General features: G+C 51.7%; 10 protein-coding genes across 10 annotated transcripts; 4 read left to right on the top strand and 6 right to left on the bottom strand.

The window, feature by feature from the left end:
* Positions 1-60: 60 nt before the first annotated feature.
* Positions 61-1611, bottom strand: IAR55_001198 (uncharacterized protein; the record flags this gene model as incomplete). The annotated part of the gene is made up of 11 exons (XM_066944325.1): positions 61-138; positions 184-263; positions 325-400; positions 455-539; positions 590-653; positions 713-800; positions 848-912; positions 971-1044; positions 1155-1167; positions 1327-1388; positions 1460-1611. The coding sequence occupies 11 exons, from the start codon at positions 1609-1611 to the stop codon at positions 61-63; spliced, it is 837 nt and encodes a 278-aa protein (XP_066805526.1).
* A 1166-nt stretch (positions 1612-2777) lies between these two features.
* IAR55_001197 (uncharacterized protein) lies at positions 2778-3989 on the top strand (the record flags this gene model as incomplete). The annotated part of the gene is made up of 6 exons (XM_066944324.1): positions 2778-2951; positions 3012-3131; positions 3185-3211; positions 3268-3441; positions 3496-3624; positions 3678-3989. The coding sequence occupies 6 exons, from the start codon at positions 2778-2780 to the stop codon at positions 3987-3989; spliced, it is 936 nt and encodes a 311-aa protein (XP_066805525.1).
* A 168-nt stretch (positions 3990-4157) lies between these two features.
* On the bottom strand, positions 4158-5577 carry IAR55_001196 (uncharacterized protein; the record flags this gene model as incomplete). Its single annotated transcript, XM_066944323.1, has 8 exons — positions 4158-4219; positions 4267-4329; positions 4377-4506; positions 4559-4933; positions 4984-5063; positions 5115-5189; positions 5261-5496; positions 5561-5577. 8 exons carry the CDS (start codon positions 5575-5577, stop codon positions 4158-4160), a joined length of 1038 nt encoding a protein of 345 aa, XP_066805524.1.
* Positions 5578-5953: 376 nt separating this feature from the next.
* Positions 5954-7323, bottom strand: IAR55_001195 (uncharacterized protein; the record flags this gene model as incomplete). Its single annotated transcript, XM_066944322.1, has 3 exons — positions 5954-6463; positions 6523-6776; positions 6831-7323. 3 exons carry the CDS (start codon positions 7321-7323, stop codon positions 5954-5956), a joined length of 1257 nt encoding a protein of 418 aa, XP_066805523.1.
* A 465-nt stretch (positions 7324-7788) lies between these two features.
* On the top strand, positions 7789-9889 carry IAR55_001194 (uncharacterized protein; the record flags this gene model as incomplete). The annotated part of the gene is made up of 15 exons (XM_066944321.1): positions 7789-7806; positions 7927-7962; positions 8028-8044; positions 8105-8127; positions 8191-8318; positions 8382-8410; positions 8475-8578; positions 8661-8866; positions 8920-9071; positions 9138-9213; positions 9266-9357; positions 9411-9535; positions 9585-9639; positions 9699-9719; positions 9865-9889. 15 exons carry the CDS (start codon positions 7789-7791, stop codon positions 9887-9889), a joined length of 1107 nt encoding a protein of 368 aa, XP_066805522.1.
* A 3981-nt stretch (positions 9890-13870) lies between these two features.
* IAR55_001193 (deoxyuridine 5'-triphosphate nucleotidohydrolase) lies at positions 13871-14192 on the top strand (the record flags this gene model as incomplete). Its single annotated transcript, XM_066944320.1, has 2 exons — positions 13871-14061; positions 14105-14192. The coding sequence occupies 2 exons, from the start codon at positions 13871-13873 to the stop codon at positions 14190-14192; spliced, it is 279 nt and encodes a 92-aa protein (XP_066805521.1).
* Positions 14193-14457: 265 nt separating this feature from the next.
* IAR55_001192 (uncharacterized protein) lies at positions 14458-16738 on the bottom strand (the record flags this gene model as incomplete). Its single annotated transcript, XM_066944319.1, has 6 exons — positions 14458-14625; positions 14668-15006; positions 15307-15477; positions 15539-16067; positions 16357-16552; positions 16651-16738. The coding sequence occupies 6 exons, from the start codon at positions 16736-16738 to the stop codon at positions 14458-14460; spliced, it is 1491 nt and encodes a 496-aa protein (XP_066805520.1).
* A 119-nt stretch (positions 16739-16857) lies between these two features.
* Positions 16858-17271, top strand: IAR55_001191 (uncharacterized protein; the record flags this gene model as incomplete). The annotated part of the gene is made up of 1 exon (XM_066944318.1): positions 16858-17271. The coding sequence occupies one exon, from the start codon at positions 16858-16860 to the stop codon at positions 17269-17271; it is 414 nt and encodes a 137-aa protein (XP_066805519.1).
* A 282-nt stretch (positions 17272-17553) lies between these two features.
* On the bottom strand, positions 17554-18939 carry IAR55_001190 (uncharacterized protein; the record flags this gene model as incomplete). Its single annotated transcript, XM_066944317.1, has 2 exons — positions 17554-17857; positions 17960-18939. 2 exons carry the CDS (start codon positions 18937-18939, stop codon positions 17554-17556), a joined length of 1284 nt encoding a protein of 427 aa, XP_066805518.1.
* A 116-nt stretch (positions 18940-19055) lies between these two features.
* On the bottom strand, positions 19056-19799 carry IAR55_001189 (uncharacterized protein; the record flags this gene model as incomplete). The annotated part of the gene is made up of 6 exons (XM_066944316.1): positions 19056-19067; positions 19121-19180; positions 19230-19418; positions 19511-19566; positions 19617-19675; positions 19741-19799. 6 exons carry the CDS (start codon positions 19797-19799, stop codon positions 19056-19058), a joined length of 435 nt encoding a protein of 144 aa, XP_066805517.1.
* Between the last annotated feature and the right edge of the window lie 600 nt (positions 19800-20399).

Genomic DNA, 20399 nt, shown 5'->3' with positions numbered 1-20399 from the left:
CCGCGTAATCACATGAAACCATACAACAACAGATTGTCGACCATACGTCGGCGAGACATCCTACAAACTGTCCCGTATCCAGTGCTCTTCAGAGACACGATTGAGAGAGAGACGATCGGCTGGCTTCACGCGAAGGAGCTAAGAGCAGCATGAGCGTGCCTCCCGACGATGAGCAGCACTCACTTGCAATATGAAGCTTCGAGCTCCCTGGGAAACGAAGTCGGGGAATCGGATATCACATCGGCATATTCTGGAGTGAACCACTGGCAGGGGGGCCGTCCGAAGCTAAGCACTGCAAGTGACAGCACATTCGGAGCTACGTACGACGAGGACCCTTCGTGGTATCTGCTCCAAACGGTTCTTCTCCACAAACCAGCTCAAACGTCAAAACGCCCAGAGCCTGCGAGTACAGTCAGCGGTACGACCACCGGGTTACTATCGATAGCTGGCTTGCCCATATGTCTACGCCCTTGCCATAAGGCTGGCCTAATATCATCTCCGGGGCTACGTAGGATAGTGTTCCAGCAAGCGTCCGTTGACTTTGTGAAACTATCAGTGCAACGAAACGACATGTGCATGAACGACTCACCTGTTTTCGACGGGTGAGTAGACACTCCATCCAAAATCCCCTATCTTGATTTCCCCGTTCATACCTGCATAAGCTTTGTCAACGACGCCTCGTCAAGTGGAAAACAAACACCCCAACGCTTACCGATCAACAAGTTTTCGGGCTTTATATCGCGGTGTATAACTTGGTTCTCATGCAAGTACGCTAGGCCATCGGCCACTTGGCGAACATACTTAAGGCAACAGGACCTCAGTATCGCGACCTGATTGTAAAACTCACTCGGCCACTCCGTCGCTCCGAAAATCGACCATTTTTCGCGAGTTGTCTGTAGAGCTCACCTCTTCCTACATCAAGCATCAGTGGCCCGACCGGGATCTTGTCGAACGGCGTAACAAGACTCACCGGCATACTCCATCATCAGGAAGATTCGCGTTGCATCGTGAAACCAGCCGTACAATCTGATGATGTTGGGGTGTCTAACAAATCAGTGGAGGCTGTCCGACGTATAATTTACCTCAGCCGTTGCATGATCTGTACGCGCATCGTGAGCACTCTGATGAAAGAATGCATGGCACGAGAGTCTCACCTCGATCTCTCGTCTGACTTGAGTCTGCACACCATGGCTCATCACCTCATCTTTAGTAAGGCATTTGAGAACGAGGATGAACGGGTCAACCCGAGATGTGACGCGAGCGAGGTAGACGCGTCCGAAATGACCTAGAACTGTCAGTATACGACCATGATCATCGCGAACATACCTTTCCCCAGCGGTCGGCCGATATCGAAGTTGCCGAGGTTCCAATGATCTGAGGGGCCAGCGCTGTATAGAGCAGGGGGAGAACGGTGTCTCGAAAGTGAATGGCATCCATCAAGTGAAAGTGTCCTACCTACCATTGAAAATCTTGATCGAATTGCCTATGCTTCGCAACACTGTCAGGGTCGTCATGAACAGCCTCTAGGTTTGTCTCGAGTCCACCGTCATAAGAGCCGATGTTGAAGCCAGGCTGTGAGCTGGACGATACATAAGCCTCTGTCGGCTGCATCTCTCGGGATTTGATACTGTCAGATAGGTGTAAACAGCTCGTGTATATGAAGACTGATCAGCTAAACAGACTGAAAACGATGTCAGTACAACGGGGATTTGGATTACGTAATTCAGATGAGCAATCGGTTTTCTAATCGCTCTGCTAGCATCGGACAACTGACCCACAGTGATGTTCAAGCTCGACATCACCAGAGACACCGTTGTAGAGGCCGGCCTGTCAAGATAGAATTATGGTACGGTAGCCCTTCAGCTCCCTGACCAGCACCTCTGCCAAGGGCTCTGTGAACGAGAAATGCAATGGTGGCTCGTCATTGACTATAATGGGAATCAGAAAGCTGTTCTCCATTTGGTTGCTACCACTCGCTCTATTAACGGTTTCATCAGGCATTGTACTGCACTGTGACCATGGCTTAGATGCCCTGCTTATCGATCTGTAGACTAGAAACGTCTGATACCTCGCACCAGACTGGCACAGAGGTCGATGATACGAGCGCATCGTGTGCCCACCGTTGCATCCGCGTCAACATATTGAAAAAGAGCTCGACAGTACCCAAATGCAAGATATGAATGCATTTCACGATCATCACATAATCCACATCCGGTGTTTGCGCGCCACGGCATCATTACATGCCGTCAAGCATGTCTTTTGTCCATGGGGATTTGCTACTGCCAGGAATCGAAGCGGAACGTTATTTTTGGCACAGTCCTGGCCTTGCCTCGATGCAGCCTGATGTCAAGTTAGCCAGCGGGGTGTGCAAGAACCTAGGCGTAGTTCCCGGAATAGGTCTGGTCTGTCACTGCTGGAACGAGAGGCACTCACTTCCCAGCAAGGGAAAAATAATGTGCTCGATCTCCACCAACGTAAGAGAGGCGTTCTACTACGTCACTCGCAACGCTCATCTCGTTTCTCATCACCGCAAACGAACAGTTTTTGCAACCGCCGTCGATGCACTGGCCTTCTGGTCCGAATCATCAGCGGAGACGTTAGTCATCGTTTCTCAGGTGCATGATAGCATACGTTGTCAGTCCTGCGATGACTTTCAGGTGTCTATCGTAGATGAACGTCCCCCAGTTCATATATATACAGCGTCGTTTCACAACAAACCGCCCTTACACCCTGCATGTCTGTCACAATCTGCACACCTCTTTGAAATACCTACTGCAATGGCAAACGACGCAATCAAAGTGAACCAGCCCAATGCGGTTCAACACATCACCAGCCGTGGGTCCGATTGGCTATGGGCTGTATTCGCCATCATGACCTTCACCGACATCGTCGTCTTCATATGGCAATTCAAGCTACCCCGTGGCCAGAGAGTTTTCCATCAGTTGGCCATGGTAAGCAAAAGCCGACGAAAATATCACGTCGTCATCGAAACTGAGCACTATTCCTTGCAGTTCATTCTCACCACTGCGGCCATTGCATACTTCTCCATGGCATCCAACTTGGGAAGCACCCCTGTGATGACCGAGTTTGGGCACATGGGATATGCTGCCGGCACATCGAGGCAGTTCTGGGTCAGTGATTTCTTTGCTGTTATACATCGATGGTTCTCTGATTGTCGCTACAGTATGTTAGATACATCGATTGGGTCGTGGTGAGTACTTTGCCGGCTTCGTTCGCGACATGGCGCTTATTTTGCAAATCTCTCAGACTACCCCAGCCTTGCTCTTAACTCTTGTTCTGGCGTCCGGTCTTCCCTTGTCCGACATCATCGCTCTCTGCTACTTTGACCTCGTCATGATCATCACTGGACTTGTCGGTGGTCTTGTTCCCTCCACCTACAAGTGGGGCTTCTACACCTTTGGGTGCGCCGCCTTGTTCTACGTGAGTTCGTCTTTTGCTTCTTCTGCAGTGCTTGTCTCTGATGATCCCGGGCAGATTTGGTGGGTGCTTGCTGGTCCGGCAAGGACCAGCGCTGGTGTCATCGGCAACGACTACAAGCGCACTTTCACCACTTCCGCCATATTCTTGTCCTTCCTTTGGTTGCTGTACCCGATTGCTTGGGGTGTAAGTACAACATTCCGACTTTTAGAGAGGATTGTCCTGAAGACTCATCGTAGCTTGCCGATGGTGCAAATGTGATCTCTCCTGACTCGGAGATGATCTTCTATGGTATTCTTGACGTCCTCGCCAAACCTGTGTACACCATTTTCCACTTGGCGATGTTATCCAAGCTCGACCTTACGCTCCTGCAGTTGTCCTCGGGCAAATTCACGTCTTCGGCGACGTACGACCGGGAGAAGACTGGCAATCAGGGATCTATCGGCACCATCCCTGCACAGACAGCCGCAAAGAAGGGCATGTTCAGTCGCCGTAGTCAGCAGTCTGCTGATGCTCGCACTTCCGATATCACTGCGGTCACTGCCAACTAGATCGTAGATGTCAAACACCCCATAGATAGAATAGTGAGGTGCAGCTGCTATATACGTTGGCGCTCGCTTCAATCCCATATATCCTTATAATCTTATTATACTTTGCCCAATTCATGTAGCAGTCATCATATGTATCCATAACATTCAGTCTGTCGGAGCAAGAATTTATCACAGTTTAACTTCCGCCAATAACTCATCCCCGTTGACGGCGGCAATGGCATTCCGTGCACCTGAGAAGTCCTGTCAGCGCCAATCACATGGATCGCAGGATACTAACAGAGCTCTGCCATCTTGTTACGAGTATCATAATCTGCCGATCCCAAATGGGGTATCACAACGCCTGAGTAGCTGTCAGCTAATGTTATATATCATCGCTGCTCAACGTACAATTCTTCACGCGCAATAGCGGATGATCGGCTCTGATGTCGGGTTCGCCAGTGAGCACGTCTAATCCAGCACCCCATATCTGACCAGTCGTGAGAGCATCATGCAGGTCGTCGGAGTTCACGATAGGTCCCTATAGATTGACGGAAGGAATAAGAGTTGTCCAAGACAGTCGGATCACTCACTCTTGCGACATTCACAAGAATCGCACTTTGCTTCATCTTCCCGAAGAAAGTTTTATCTACCAAATCTTTCGTGGAAGGATTGAGGTCACAGAGAACGATGAGAACGTCCGACTCGGCCGCTAACTGATCCTTCTCCACCCGTCTCACTTCGACGCCATACCGTTTCGAGAAGTCTGCGTCTATCTCATCCTGGTTGTCCCTCCTGCGCGAGGAGTTGTAGATGATCCGAGGGCGTTGAGTTTTGTTCGTGAAGACTAGGAGTCTGTCCACAACGGCCTGAGAGATTCTACCGAAGCCGAGGAAGCCAATGGTCAAGGATGGGTGACCGATAGAGTGTCCACAATTGACGAAAGGTGCCCACGGCAATTGTGGCCACTTAATTCGAGATCAGTACGGGGTCGCGAAAGACATACAAGCAGACTCGCCTTTCCGCTCCTCACTAGCTCAATGCTTTCGCCCACTCTCCGCAGTGTCATCAAAACGAGCATGACAGTCACGTCGGCCACTGTACTGTGCCATTAGCAGTGTTGACCTGACCATGAATGCAAGTACTCGCCAGCATCGTCCAAAACTCCTGGGGTATGGCCGACCTTGACACCTCGGGCATTTGCAGCTTTGACATTGATGTGATCTACACGAGTGGAAGGTACATAAGGAGTGCCTCTGGTTAGCATCAAGACTTGACGTCTGCGTTTCACATACCGTAGCCAACGCTAAACGTCGAAACGCAACGCAGATTGTCATTAGCTGCGTTGAGCAGCTGTTCATCCACCTTATCGCTAGGCTGGCTGTGCATCAAGCATACCGCTTGTACTTCCGGATCCGAAAGGTTTGTCAGGACCCACTCGCGACTAGGAGCGGCATCTTCAGGATTGACGATGAGTTCAAAACCAGAGTTTTCGAGAACCGTCATAGCCTGCTGGCCAAGATGGCGTGTGCTACAACAGAGAGGAATTCCCTTTAACGGCTTTCAATAACGCAGTCGCTACCCTTTGTACTCACACGAGAATCTTGGGCATGGCGAGGTAAGCTTAAGCGAGAGAAAGATGACAATCTTGTGCGTTGTTGATTCCAGGATCATGCACCCAAATCGGGCTCTCTCTAATATCTGTTCATGACAACGACAACGACCCGGACCGAGACGTCCGAGCGTGTAAGGATGAGGAGATAGCCAGATGTTAAGGTTACGTAATTCACCTTGATGATCATCAATCGGCCACATTCAATGCATAAACATCATATCATTCATTATGCGGACAGAGAAAGGGTCGATGCAATGTTCTATCGACAGAGACTTATATACAAGCAACAAGATGGTACACACAGAATGGAACAGCTCTCAATGCGTTGTCATTGGCAGAGCAAACGTGAATTGGGACAAGTGATTTGGGTTGCCTAGTTCGCGTGGGGTCGAGATCGACCAATGAGCCACCCAACTCGAGTCACAAATTGTTCGCGTATCGGGACGAATGCCAGGCGGAACGAAGATTCGAGAGGTTGGATATCTTGTCTCAAGTTTTGCAAAGGTGTGGACGAGGTCGACCAATGTGCAACTACTGGCGGCTCCGAGACTATAACGGAATCTCCTGATGCGAACTGCTCGATCACGTTTGCCCATTGAACGACAACAGAGTACGGGTACATACCGCCCTGTTCATTCACCTCCGAGGAGAGGTCAAGGAGCCACGAGTTCCAAGTCGAGAGAAGAAGCTTTGCTAGATCGAGGACCGTATCGATTGGTGCTGAGCTCTGCGAGCCCGATGCGGGTTGTGAGCTGTGGGGGATGAGAGCGAGAATAGACAGGAGATGTGAGGTGACGGGATGCAGCAACGAGAAAAGAGTTTGCGAATCGACCGTAGAGGCTCCAGGCGCCCGCGTTGTAATGAAACGGATGAATGTAGAAGCCTGCGACATCTAGTCAGACCACGGAGATTGCCCCTAGAATATTCTTTCGTCGTACTTACAGTTCGACAAAAGGCATCAGCTTCGCCTCGAACGCGGTCCCATCGTCTGCTGATAGACATGACAGGTTGACGGCCAAATGCAGGCTGTAAGGGCCCGGCAAGCTTTCGAATTCGATCGAAGCTGGACTCGAGTTCGTTGATGCACGATCGCAGGTCAGGTCGAGGTATTTGATGTAGAATAGAAGCGGATAAAGATGGGTTGTTGCGCAAGATCTGAAGCAATATTGGCAAATGAGCCGATGGGGGCAGAGTTGCTATGAAATGGTTATGAGTAGCATTCGTGGATGACACAAATGTCAAGTGCATACCTAGTAATATCCCGACATCGACAACCTCATTAGAACTTGGTTCATCCTTGGTAAAAGTCAGTCTCGTGCGCTTTGGCAGCTTGTGCTTTCCCGCGGATACTGAAGGTGTATCTTGTAGAGCAAGCCCAGCGACATCCGCCAAATCCACCTTTGAGGTCGATTGATCATAACGGGTGTGTGAAACTGCGGATGTCGACGAGGTAGGAGTCAAAGGAGGAGACGAGGAGGGAGACCGTGACGGTCGAGACCGCTTTAGTGACGTGTGCGTCGCCGTCGGGGAGGAATTGAGTCTGAAACGGGAAGGTGTCGCCTTCGCAGGTGAGGGCGAGAGGTTAGCCCAGGCGTTTCCCGAGTGTCGTACGGGAGAGCTCACACCAGCCGAAGAGCTCCCGGACGCCGATGGGAGACCGAAACCGAAAGCGAGCGGTGAGGGACGGGCGGCGAAAGCAAACGGCAAGGACGAAGGCGGTTGCTGAGTCAGTGGATGAGCCATTGCGACGCAGACGGTGACTGCTGCGGTCAACCAATGGCGATTACCCTGTCCTTTGCCTGATGAATGACGTTGAAGCGATGTGAATTGGGATCATGCAAGTCAACGAATGGGAGAGGCAAAGGGAAAGGTTGAATCACCAGTAGTCGTGGGGGGACACCCGTCAACAACTTTGACTTTTGCTCGAGCTCTTCTTTTGAATGCTCTGCGGGCTTTTGTAATTGGGATCCCTCTCGTCATTACCTTTTCGGTCGGGTGGCTTTTGTAATCGATATTACAAACCGATCACGGAACTAAGAAGGTTGAGATGAGGTTTTGATCCCGTTCACATTTTCAACCTGGAACTCGGATCCCATTTTGGATATAAGTTATACCTCTCTCTCTCTCACACTCTGCCTGTCCTTCAACTTCACCCTTCAATCAGCGTATTCGAGATTCAGCCAGTGCAGCAATTCAATCGTGCTCAACATGACGACGGCTCAAAAGGTATTTGTCCCCAAGCTCGAGTCGTGACCATCTCACGAAGGACGATCTTCTTCGCACCGCAATCTCCGCTATCCCTGTTTCGCCTCGGAACCACCTGGCTGATTCGCCTTGCCTGTTTAGATCAAAGACATCGAAGATGAGATGGCAAAGACCCAGGTACGCATAGCATAGTCTGAACAGCCTTCATCTAGACTCCGCTCATTGTTATCGTCCGGCAACAGAAAAACAAGGCGACAGAGTAAGTACAGTCTGCGAATCTGATGTGTGATGGAGAACATCGCTCATTGCGTATCCTAAGGTATCATCTGGGTCAACTCAAAGGTGCGAGTGCACAAGCCTTGTTCGGTGTCATACCCCGTGACTAATTTCTACCTGTTATGGCAGCCAAACTCGCCAAGCTTCGTCGAGATCTCATCGCGCCTCCAGGAGGTGGTGGTGGCGGACCCGGTATCGGTTTTGATGTGGCGAGGACTGGTATAGCCAGTGTCGGTTTTGTAGGCTTCCCCAGTGTGGTACGTGTATGACGTCTCCGAAGGTAGTGTTGCTCGCTGACAACGTCGCACCGTCACCTCTAGGGTAAATCGACCCTTATGTCCAAGTTAACGTGAGTGTCTGGCTTTTTAGGATCGCAATTGGATTTTATTTCGCTGACTATGTTTGCTATGTAGCGGGACGCACTCTGAAGCTGCCTCATACGAATTCACGACTCTCACGACCGTGCCGGGAACCATGACGTACAACGGTGCCAGATTACAAATACTGGACCTGCCAGGTCAGTCTGTGTGCCCTGGAGCGATGTCTACCTGCTTTACACCAGGTGTGACTCGTTATTGATCGAACTGCTTCTTGATCAGGTATCATTGAGGGAGCCAAGGACGGCAAAGGTCGAGGTCGTCAAGTTATTGCGGTTGCTCGGACTTGCAACCTGATCTTCATCGTATTGGATGTACTGAAACCTCTCAATGATCTGGCTATCCTCACAAATGAGCTGGAAGGCTTTGGGATCCGGCTGAACAAAAAACCGCCAGCGATTACTGTTCGAAAGAAGGAGAGCGGAGGAGTACGTAGGACCTCTCTATATGATCAAATGGACGCTGATTTCGGCCACTGCAGGTTGCTATCACCAACACCGTTCCGTTGACTAAGATCGATGCCCAGGAGATTAAAGCAGTGCTGTCTGAATATAGGATGAGCAATGCCGCTGTCGCCATACATCAGCCCGACGCTACGATAGAAGACTTCATCGACGTCCTGGAGGGCAACCGGTGCGTGGGGTCCAACAGTCAGGAAGGCTAAGCTGATGAGGCTTTCCTCTCTCGCCTCTGCTTCAGAGTCTACGTCCCAGCCATATTCGTCCTGAACAAAATTGATGCCATCAGCATAGAAGAACTCGACCTACTGTATAAAGTGAATATACCTCTAGTTGCAATTGAGAAGTACCTGACAGCCAACCTCATAGATTCCCAATTCGGTTCCCATCTCCTCAAAACTCTGGCTCAATATTGACGAACTTTTGGAAGTGATGTGGAAGAAGCTCAATCTTGTCAGAGTGTGAGCTGCTTTTGCTGAGCGACCATGAAATTCCGCTAATGCGCAGGGTACAGTTATACAAAGCCTAGAGGGCAACAACCAGACTACTCGTCCCCTGTGGTACTCAGAAGAGGCCGATGTACGGTAGAGGACTTCTGTAACGCCATCCACAAGGAGATCTTGAAGCAGTTCCGCAATGGTGAGCTCATTCACCGTATTACTTGGACTCAAACTCATTTCGTCTACAGCAATGGTTTGGGGCACATCCGCCAAGCACTCACGAGGTCAGAAGGTTGGACTGGAGTGAGTCGGCGTCTGCCTCTGTATAAAAGGTACTAATAGTAAAACCTGAAACCGTCTAGTCATGTATTGGAAGACGAAGAGTAAGTCCTAACTCATCGTACTCGGTCAAGCGTGACATCGGCTAATCAAACTTCGTCCACTTTCATCCTCGTCAACCCGAATGCTTCTCCCTCACTTCACCGGAATGACAACGATTTTCATGACTATTTATCCTTGTGAACACAGTATCATCTGTATCTTCAAGAAATGAGAGAGTTCTATTGTCATGCATTGTATGTTGAGATAATAATTGCATGCTCAGAGAAAAGGAAAGAAGGAAAAAGAAAATAATACTGCGGATGGTTAAGTACGGTACCGCAACAGCGCTGTGTAAGTCTTGTACTTGATCAGATCGCCGTTGAATACCAAGTAAGCTACAAAGTCGAGAGAAAGTGTGGGAGGGCAAGGACTTTGTAAGGAGGTCTGCTAAATTATCCGCAGAGGGGACATGTGAGAGGGAGATTGAATTGTCTTGAACCTTTTCTCTTACAAGATGGTGACGCATGGCTATGTGCTTGGATCGTTTGTGATTGACTGGATTCTTCGCAAGTGCAATCGATCCGGCATTGTCATTGAGTAAAGGAAGAGGATCTTGACCAAGTCCAAGTTGCAGATCGTCCAAAAGGTGTTGAAGCCAGGTTGCTTGACATGCCGCATCCGCTGATGCCATGTATTCTGCCTCTGTAGTTGAAAGAGCAACAGTCGGTTGCCTTCTTGACTTCCAGGCTACTATTCCGCCGTATATCTTGAATATATATCCAGTGGTTGATCTTTGGGTATCTAAGTCACCTCCCCAATCTGCATCCACATAGGCATGTGCTATTTGCTTGCTAGAGTCGCCATCAAAGGTGAGGCAGAGGTCTGAGGTGCCACGGATATAGCGGAGACAGTGTTTTGCTGCTTCCCAGTGTTTTTCATTCCACTTGCTGATGAATCTTGATAAAAGTCCGGCGGCGTGTGAGAGATCAGGTCGAGAGACAGTAGAGGCATAGGGGATGGAACCAACTACCTGTGGAAATGGACGATGGCGTGCATCTTCATGTTCAAGGTCGGTTGCTGGTAATGCCTTGAAGTCGCTGGGCAGAGGATTATTTGCTGGGTTACAATTTGACATATCAAATCGATCCAGTATGGCGTCCATGTAGTGTTCCTGGGAGATATAGAGCTTGTTCTGATCTCGTTTGCGGTGTGTGTTGAAGCCAAGGAAGTAACCTGCTGGTCCAGAATCAGAACACTCGAATTTTGCATTGAGCACCCTTTTGAAGTTGTCCAAGGCAGATCGAGAGTTGCATGCACTGAGTTAATCATCTACATGTACCAAGAGCATGAGTACTTCCCCCTCACACAGTGGGACATAGAAGCAGGGATCTGCTCAAGTAGGTTCCAACCCTTGTGATTTAAGCCAGAGGTCAAGTGCTTTATTAAAGCAGCGGGGAGATTGTTTTAGACCGTACAGTGACTTGCAGAGTAGTAATACCTTGTTTGCCGGTATATCACTGCCTTCTGGCGCTTCCAGGTATATCGTTTCTTCTAGATGACCATGGAGGAAAGCTGCATTGATGTCGACTTGATCACATTCAAGGTTGTAGTAATGGACCAGTGCCAGAAACACTCGAATTGAATCTTTATGAGCTACTGCCGCAAATATGTCATGACGGCCATTCCGCCACGACCACAAATAAGCCATCATTACATAAACCCTCTTGATATCTTCGACTTCTTCGATATCTTCAAGCACAACTCGATATACTCGCCAAAGACCGAGCTAAAGGGCGCTGCAGGTGAACGATAGAAACAGGATAAAGTTGATCGATGTTCTACGCATCCTGGCGGATGAACTAGTGGAGATACATATATACTTGGTCTTAGTTCTCGTTGTTCTAGTCTTTCTCTAGCGATTTCTCGATTGAAAGTCATACCTAGTACCTTGCTCATCGTTCAACGATATCACTGTGGTACCTCAGTCTACCTAGAACTGCTACAAGCCCTTCTAGATATCCGTGTCAAGTTCCTCGCTATACTCGCTATCCTGGTTATCCTGGTTATCCTCGTTATCTTCGTTATCGTCGTTTCCTCATATCGTACTGTCTCGTTGTGTGATAGGGCTCATTGACTGAGGTGTCACGGGACTACACCGACCAACGGGGATATCCGTCGTTTCAGCTTACAAGGCAACCAATGAAAAGTCTACTATCGTTGATGTGCTCACGACTTGGAACAAGATACACGATGTTGGTGAGACTTGGGCTAAATCGTGTTTCTAACTTGAGGGTTCTCTGTCGAGAACAGCCAAGTAAATGTTGGTCGATGTATCGAGGTTATTCAAGATGATAATATTCAAAGGTACTACGGTAGGACAAAAATCTAGAATCGACGGGGAACTCCTTTCTCCTTTTGCTACGTTCATGTATATATCCTTTTCTTCGCACAAGTTCGCCAAACCTTGCATGTGTAGCGATCTTTTCGCCGGATGTAGAAAGAAACCTCGAGTGGCTGAACAATTTGTATATTTACCGTATGTGGTGAATAGGATTGATAAGCTTGTCAACGTTTCGGTTCTTTCTCCGATGAATGCCGTTTCGTTCAATTGTTTGTCAAACTCCTGGGAACTTTGTCGGAAGTTGGCCTTACTGGTATGCAATCGTGACATGAGGCCACATTGACCATCGTGACAAAATAGCTCGTTAAAGTCGACACCCTCAATTTGAGAGAAGCCTTTGGCAACCCATCGTGCTTTGAATGCTGCTGCCTTGCCGGTTTCGCCATCGATTTTCCGTGTGTAAAACCATCTTGCTTTGAGTATTCGATTTGCTGAACGTCAATCCACAAGTTTCCAGACCTTGTATTTCTCCATCTTTGCTAATTCCTCTTTCATTGCCACCCTCCACTGATCCCCCTTGCCCGAGTTCACCGCTTCTCGGTATGATTGAGGTGCTCAGGCGGTTAATGCTGCTAGTGCTGCTATTGCCAGATTTCCCCATGTGCTTGAGTCATCGGTAAGGCCAAGGGGATCATTTGAGTTACTAGAGTCTTCTGAATGGTTTGAACCATCATCTCCATCTGGTATGTCCTGTTCACATATATCTAGTGCCGCTAGTTGTTTCAGCAAGTGCGCTGAGGACTGACCGGTAGGGGTTTTGCAGTTGGGATTGGTGTTGGCGCCATCCTTAATTGAAATGGTAACGGTATCGTCCGATTAATGACCGTCTGTTGATGGTGATACCCGTGGGGTCGTGAATGCTGCAATAATTGGGTCCAAGTTACTATTAAATATAGTATCTCGCGTAATTACTATTTTCTTGCGTTCGGAGTCGCAGACTCCATAGTCTTACTGGTGGTATACGATCGTGACATCCATCCACCAGGATTCCATCGTTCAACTTATACTGAATGTAACACCCTTTCCTCGGCATGTCGTTTTGTGCTCGAAGATATCTAAGATGTCGAAGATATCAATAGGATTTTACATAACGATGCACTAATCGTGGTCATGGCGGAATGGCCGTCACAATATTCATGTTCTTCTTCCTATGTTCTCCAAATCTCGTCAAACTTTTCAGATCGTGAGGTGTGTTGTTTCCCTACTTTGGCAAGGTTCTGATTTGATCATCCGGAATCAATTGGTCAGTCTATATCGCCATATCGTGACAATCCCGGAGATTGTAAATGAACCCCGGTTGTAGACATTTGCTGAGTTTCCGAAGGTCACTCGTATCTTCAGCAAAGTTTGTTGGGTTCCGTAACAATTGGGTGAAGTGAGTGAGGTTATGCTGTGTACTAGAATGTAATCATGACAGCAAGCAGCTCGTCTCACTGTTTGTGACAGTTTGCATCAGGATGCTAAAACCGGATCCGAAAGGTTGTTAGACTACTGCTCCTACAATGCATGACACCTCAAGGTTCGACAGCTAGTACTCAGTGCAAGTCAATGATGCTTGTCTTTCAATGGAGTCACAGCTTGAGTGATTAAGAAGTGGGTTGAACAGTGATAGGGTTGGGTTCTCATGCGGTCGTCGCCACGTCGCGTCGAGACGCGTCCATTCCTGTTGACTTGTTAATTTTCGTCTTCCGCCGGAAATTGCGAGACAAACAGACGAAGTGTTCGAAACGACGAGATGTCAGCTGGCGAGGTGAGTGAGCCGATGGCATCGAAGCTGACGGTCCACAGCCCCCTCACGATCTCGCCGTCGAGATGGACGTGCAGCTGTTATCTGATCGAGCGACTCTGCCGACTCTAGGGTCTGATTTCGCGGCTGGAATGGATTTGTACAGCGCGGAGACAAAGACTGTGCCGGCAAGGGGCAAGGGCTCTGGTCGACTTGCAGCTGTCGATCGCGGTGCCAAAGGGACACTATGGGCGGATCGCTCCGCGAAGTGGACTAGGTGAGGGACGGGTGTATGCTATACGGTGACTGATCGCGTTTAGCTCTCAAGCACGGAATTCAGACCGGAGCAGGGGTCATCGACGCCGACTACCGCGGTCCGGTCATGGTCCTGCTTTTCAACCACTCTGATGTCGATTTTGAGGGTGAGTGAATAGAGAAAGGGGTAAGGCTTATGGGGTTAGTCAACCCAAAGGACCGCATTGCGCAACTGATCTTGGAGCGGATCTCGATACCCAGGCTGCGTCAAGTGGAGGTGAGTGTGGGGCGTAAGCGGAGCGACGCTGACAGGGTAGGCTCTGGACAGTACGGCACGAGGAGCGGAAGGCTTTGGATCTACAGGAGGGTTCGGGCCTATGGCCAAGAAGCAGAAACGGGAAGATGAATAGATGCATGACTAGATTCTCCAAATCTCTGAACGCGCGCGGTTCCAGACTTTGTGCTCGCTGAACTCGTCCACGAGCTCAGATCGGGGGGTGGAGTGGACGATGATTTTGGCGTATGTGCCGGCGGAGTGTGCTCGAGCAAGATGAGCAGGGTTCACAACGAGGGTGGAGTCGACGATCTGGGGGCGGTCAGTGGGGTTTCCAGAAGGAGTGGGACTTACCTTTGAGAAGTGTCTGAGTTTGCTCGGGAGGATGAGGATATCGGGTGCTGGTCCGTCCATCTTGAGCAGGGGGTAATGCGTGACGTCGAGATTGATGTCGGCGGTGTGGATCTCGGGCGGGGGAAAGATGGGGTAGAAGTTGCGCTGGCCGAGGACGTGACGGACCAAGCCGGCCATGGCGTCCTTGACCTCGGAGGGTTGGTCTGGATCGGGGTCGACTTCTTCGGCTTTCTGGAATAACTCTTCGCGTCGGAGATGGAAGAGAACGTCGACGGAGGAGAGGGAAATGAGGATCTCGTTGATGGAGAATGTGCAGGGGTTGGGTAGGACTTTGACTCGCTGAGGGGTCAGCGCGGCTTAGCTGAACGGGCTCACCTTTGGCAGGGACAGGGAGTCCTTCTCCAGCATGGATTGAGGGAAGGCCATGTGACGGGACACCATGTCACGGACGCTGGGGACGAGGATGACGACCGTGCCGGGACACGACTCTACGAGACTTTGGAGACGGGCGGTGATCTGATCACGGAAGATGTCGGTGGGGGTCTGCGTGACGGCGCCAGAGGCGATGAGAGGGTGTTGCGAGTCGACAAATGGACCGAGCTGCGTGGTTCAGCGAGGGTCAGCTGGGTTGGCACTTACCAGGAGGAGTACGTCTGGACGCTCGTCTCTGACGGTCTGCAGGAGCGCTTCGAGTGGGGCGTAGGCGAGATCGTCGTCGAGGGTGAAGGGCCCAGCGGCAGTCATGATGGAGATGGGCTGGCCAAGGAGCTTGTCGCCGTGTTGAAATGATTGCAGCTCGTCGACGGGCGTCTGGGCCAAAGCGCTGGGAGGGGGCTAAGAGGTTCAGCTACGCGGGGCTGGAGAGACTCACCATGAGGACTTCTTCGACGACAAACGCACCACCTCCTCCATTACGACCCTTGAAGCAGACGAGACATCCGGGGAAGAGGCCGAAACCTTTGACGCCGATTGGGCCGCCTCGGACCTTTGGGGAGGCGAAACGCAGGGCGATGTGCTTGCCTGCGCCGAGGAGGCGAGACGATTCGAGATGGAGGGAGCTGGCGGTGGCTTTGGAGGAGTCTGTCGGGGGTGAGAGGATGCGTCCGACGGTATAGATGCTCTCTTCGGAGACAAAGTGTGGATCGCCCAGTTCAGAAATACCGTAGGCGTCTTTAATGTTCTCGGCGTAGTCGTCGATGAGGTCGTCGAGGGATTCACTACGCTGGGATATCTTTTCGAACATGTAGCGGTAGTTCCAGTATTTTGGGTCGGCGGTGGAGCTGAGCGAGATGCGTTGTTTGGAGCCTTGGGTTAGGGGCCTGGACGGTGGGAGGTGAGGGTTGAGTGTCTCGACGAGGGAGTGGGGTTGGGCTCGGAGGTGGAACGGTTGGGAGGCGAGGCTGGGCGTCAGCACAATTCGGAGGGTATAGTAGACTCACGAGGTGGGAGATCCTGCGGGGCTGATGGGGCTGGACGGGGCGGAGAGATTTGTCTTGCCAACGGGGGTGGAGAGAAAGGTTGTGGAGAGTTTGGAGGTGCTTGGGAGGTAGCTGCTGGATGGGAGGGCGGGTGTAAAAGGGACGGCCGGTGTTGAAGGGGACGGACGGGTGGTGTGTTTGGGCGGGCGCGAGGGAGTAGACAACCCTTCGAGGCTGAGGGTCAGCGCTGCACCTCGATGGACTGACTCACAATCCGCCGATATCCGCCATGTTACCCTTGCCCTTGCGCATGGCCGACTTTTGGGGTTGATCGGGGGTGTTGGCGGTGTTTGCGACGGCTTTGGCTTGTTGCTCGCGTGAAATCTCCTTTTTCACCTCTCGAACGGTGTCGAGGGTGAGTGTGGACAGCTTGGCGCGGAGACCAGAGGGTCGTGACATAAGGAAAGCTTCGTACTTGTAAAAGAGATCGGAGGGGGAGAGGTGGTAGAGTCGGAGAATGGAGAGGCCTTTTTGTGAGCTGAGACTCGTGCATGGATTGACTCACATTCTGTCATGACATCGGGGTGGTCCGTGACAGCGGCATGGAAGTGGTCGCCGAGTTCTCTACGCGCTGTGTCCTCGGTGAGGGTCATGGTGGCGAGGAGGTGGGAGATGAAGAAGAAGGAGTTTAAAACATTGATCAGACGCGAACAGTAGAAAACATTGATCGAGACGCGTCGGTTTCGTTTCCTTTCGCACACCGACTGGCGCCATGAACCAGCTACCATCACTGCCCGACCCTTCGACACTGCTCGATACGCCGCCGTACAGTGAGGTACGTCGGGGTCTCGATGCGTTGAGAGCGTGGAGGGATGGACGGGCGGTACCTGATGCATACACTCCACCGGGAGATCTGGATCCACCGCCTTTGCCGTCTCCGCCGTATTCATCGGTGGAGAGGAGGGTGTCTACGGTGTCTGTCGGTATGGCTATGCCAGGGGAGCCTGTGTCAGGGGCGTTCGGAGCGTGTACGACGGTGCAGGCATGCGTGGACGTGTATAATGCAGAGCATGGCGGGGCGTCGTTGAGAGGGATGGTCTTAGATGTAGGAGTGGTACGGGTGGTTTTAGGTTCTGATGATCCACGGGGTGGAGTCAGGAGTGTCAAATTCGAGGTGAGCGAGTGAGGTGGACGGTGCTGAAGTCCAGTCCCCTGCGGCAGGTGCGGATCTCGTCGCGAAGCGTCTGGCCGAGATGACTCTGGTGGAGATTTTAGTGAGTTTCACGGCGGCGGCATCTCGCTGATTGCAGGTTCGCGTTCCTTACCTGACCCAGGCCATCTCGCAGCCATGCTACATATGTCACCGACGGTTGAAGGCCCCTGAGGGCATGGCGTCATGTACGGGATGGGTGTGGGAGTCAGACACTTGGGTCTGTTGGCATGCATCGTGTAGAATCTAGACTATGTACTATGATATGGGCCGCTGAAAGCCTGGAGGGAATACCTGTCTCGCGTTGATATTGATCCGAGCCGTGGATATCCAGCGCTTGGCAGGGGTGTCAATGGGTGAGAAGTGTGCTGGGAGTGTCCTCTCCATGATGCGAGGGATGCCTGGGGGCTCAGCTGGGAGTCTGACGAAGGTTGACTCACCGTGGTATGCTTGTCTGCCGTCGCCGCTCATGATCAACATGTCGCCTGAACGAAGGATGATCGGTCGTGGGGGGGAGTGTCGGGTTGACGCACCGAGCAGAAGGATGGCAGCGTGGCCAAGTCTGCCGTCAGCGGGGGAGATGGGGTTGGGACTTACGATATGGACACGAGGGGTCGGGCGGGGTCCAGTCTGGGATTAGCAGAGTAAGGCAGGGTGGACTCACTCGGAACGATCGACATGACCCATGAGGGTGTCGTTGAGTTGGTAAAAGTTGACGATGCCGGTGTCGGGGGCTGTGGTCAGCGGAGTTGGATAGGAGTGACGTACTGTAATCATCGGGCCATGACTCGTAGCCGGTGGTGTCGGGGAAGACATTGTGCCAGGGGATGGAGGCGACGGCGGAGGAGCAGACCGCGGCGAGATCGGGAGGGAAAGGGATCGGCGTGTCGTGGCTGAAGTCGTAGGATTTGGTGGACCACTGGGAGTTAGCGGGTTGTAAGGTGATAGTGGACATACCTGATACACCCAGCCAAGATTGGCCCATCGGATTTGTCTCATAAGATGGTCCACGGTTTTGGGTCCAAGCTTGTCACTGGGGACGTCACCTGTCCAGGACTTGTTCCGCGCGACGATCTCGTCGTAGCCAAGAACGGCGGCGGGCTCGGTGTCTACAATGGTTCGGCATTTGGGTGGAGGGTGGGAAGCGGGGACGGATGCGTGTTTGGGCTGGACAAGAGTGTCGGGAGCGGTAGCGTAGAGATGGAACAGATCGTGAGGGAGGTCATAGTGCGTGGAGAGGGAGAGAGGATTGGGAGGGAGGGTGTACAGTGCGAGGGAGGATTCGAGCAGAGCGAGTTGGGCCAAAGGTGTGAGGTACCGGGGGATGAGGATGCAGCCGGGCGCGACGATGTATCCTATCCTGCCGTCGCTCAGGGTGATCCGCTTCAACCCCGTCGTGTCAAGCTCTGGCCTTTCCCCAAGGTTTCTCTCTTTGCCTCTGCGAGATGGCTCAGCGTCGTGGTCCGGACTCCACCATCCTGCCGTCCAAACCTCGTCGTCTTCTTGCCGCGTGGGTCGGGACAGGTCCACGAGGGCGTGGATATGTGAACGGAGTGAGGGGAGGTGGTTCTTGACGATGCGATTCTTAAAGTGCTTCTCTGTGAGTCGAAACGGGGTGTGGGAGGTGTCAGGGAGAGATGGCATGGTGGATGGAGAAGAAAGGAGAAAGTGAAATTTTGTTTGTTTTTGCACGTGGCGTAGTGACCAAATGACATCTCATGTATATATAAAATGCAACAACGGGAAAGTACAAAACGAGGTTAGATTTTGACCTGGCGTTGGGGTCAGCGGGACAACAGGACAAAGGGGAGAGGGTCGTGCTCACCTCCTTGACTCCGTCCTTCCAGAGAGTGAAATACGGGGTGACACCGTCCTCTCGGTAGTTCTGCGAGTTAGGGTTAGCTGAGTCGACGCAAGACAGGCATCACACCCACGAGCAAAGCAACCATTCCCTCGGGGTCCATGCCCTCTCCAATGTAGAACTCGTAGTCCTTGAAGTTGCCGACGATCTTCTTGGCAAAGGCCTGGGCACCCTTCTCAAACGCAGCGACTCGGTCGGGGTTGGTCTTCTCGAGGTGAGCTTTGACGGCCTTCATGTATCCCTTGAGGTAGGTGAGGTATGCCTGAGGGGTCAGCGTGGGGTGGACTCCAGTGTGCTCACCTTTTTGTCGAACTGGGTGGATTGGAGTCGGAAAGAGTGGACAACGTTGTTGACCTGGGTGGCACCAGCCTCGAGAGCCTCGGCCTCCTCCTCGGCGGAAGGATTGGCACCTGGGGTCAGTGGTGTCGAAATGAGGTTCACTCACCAATGTCGACATCACCCTCCTTGACGACGATCATGGCGCAGTCGACCTCGTAGGCGATGTCGTCGACTTCCTTGCTGTGGAGGAAAGGGTCAGTGGGGGAGGGCATCGTAGCAGGGAGCGGAGATTCGTCCCAACTCACATGGGGAAGGCATCCGAAGCCATCTCGTCGCCGGTGATAACGTCCTGGTAGATTAACATGGTGTATGTGTTTTGCGTGTAGGTGTGGGTGAGGGTGTGGGTGGTGTGGCGAGGAGAAAGAAAGTTGAGGGGGGTGCTGAAGGAGTGCAGCTTTCCGCGATTTTTTCGCAGGGATAGTTACGTAAGGTATCATTTACGTAACCGTATCCTTTTCATTCCAGCCTGTTTACACCTCGTCGCTTCCTCTGCGACTGCCCCATGTGAGCCCCACTGGACCAAGCGCAGCGGTCTCTGCGGAATATCATTGTCTTTCTGGTTCGTGTACCTGCTTCAATGCTCGGAGTGGAGCAGAGGTACAAATACACGCACGGTTGTCTGTCTACTTTTGTACGCATCCGTCAATCAGTTGCACGGGTCTGAATGAGCCCGCATGAGATACCCCCCTTGGTCCAGAGGTTCACCAACTGTCGCCGCGATCACGTGACCTGACCTAAAGTGTTTCCCCCCCCCATGTACTCTCCGCTACTTAGTCCCCCCATATATAGCTCAGATGCTATATGGGGGGGGGTCGGTGGTTTCAAGACCAGTGGCCATAACGGTGCCTGACGGGGTGGAGGTGCAAATTATAACTACACAACTCACGACGAGCTGATCGCATCG

The sequence above is a fragment of the Kwoniella newhampshirensis genome, chromosome 2 (assembly GCF_039105145.1).
Source record: "Kwoniella newhampshirensis strain CBS 13917 chromosome 2, whole genome shotgun sequence".
In the NCBI taxonomy this organism is placed as follows: Eukaryota; Fungi; Basidiomycota; class Tremellomycetes; order Tremellales; family Cryptococcaceae; genus Kwoniella; species Kwoniella newhampshirensis.
Note: the sequence above shows the minus strand (reverse complement) of the source record. Positions and strands in the feature narration are given on the sequence as shown.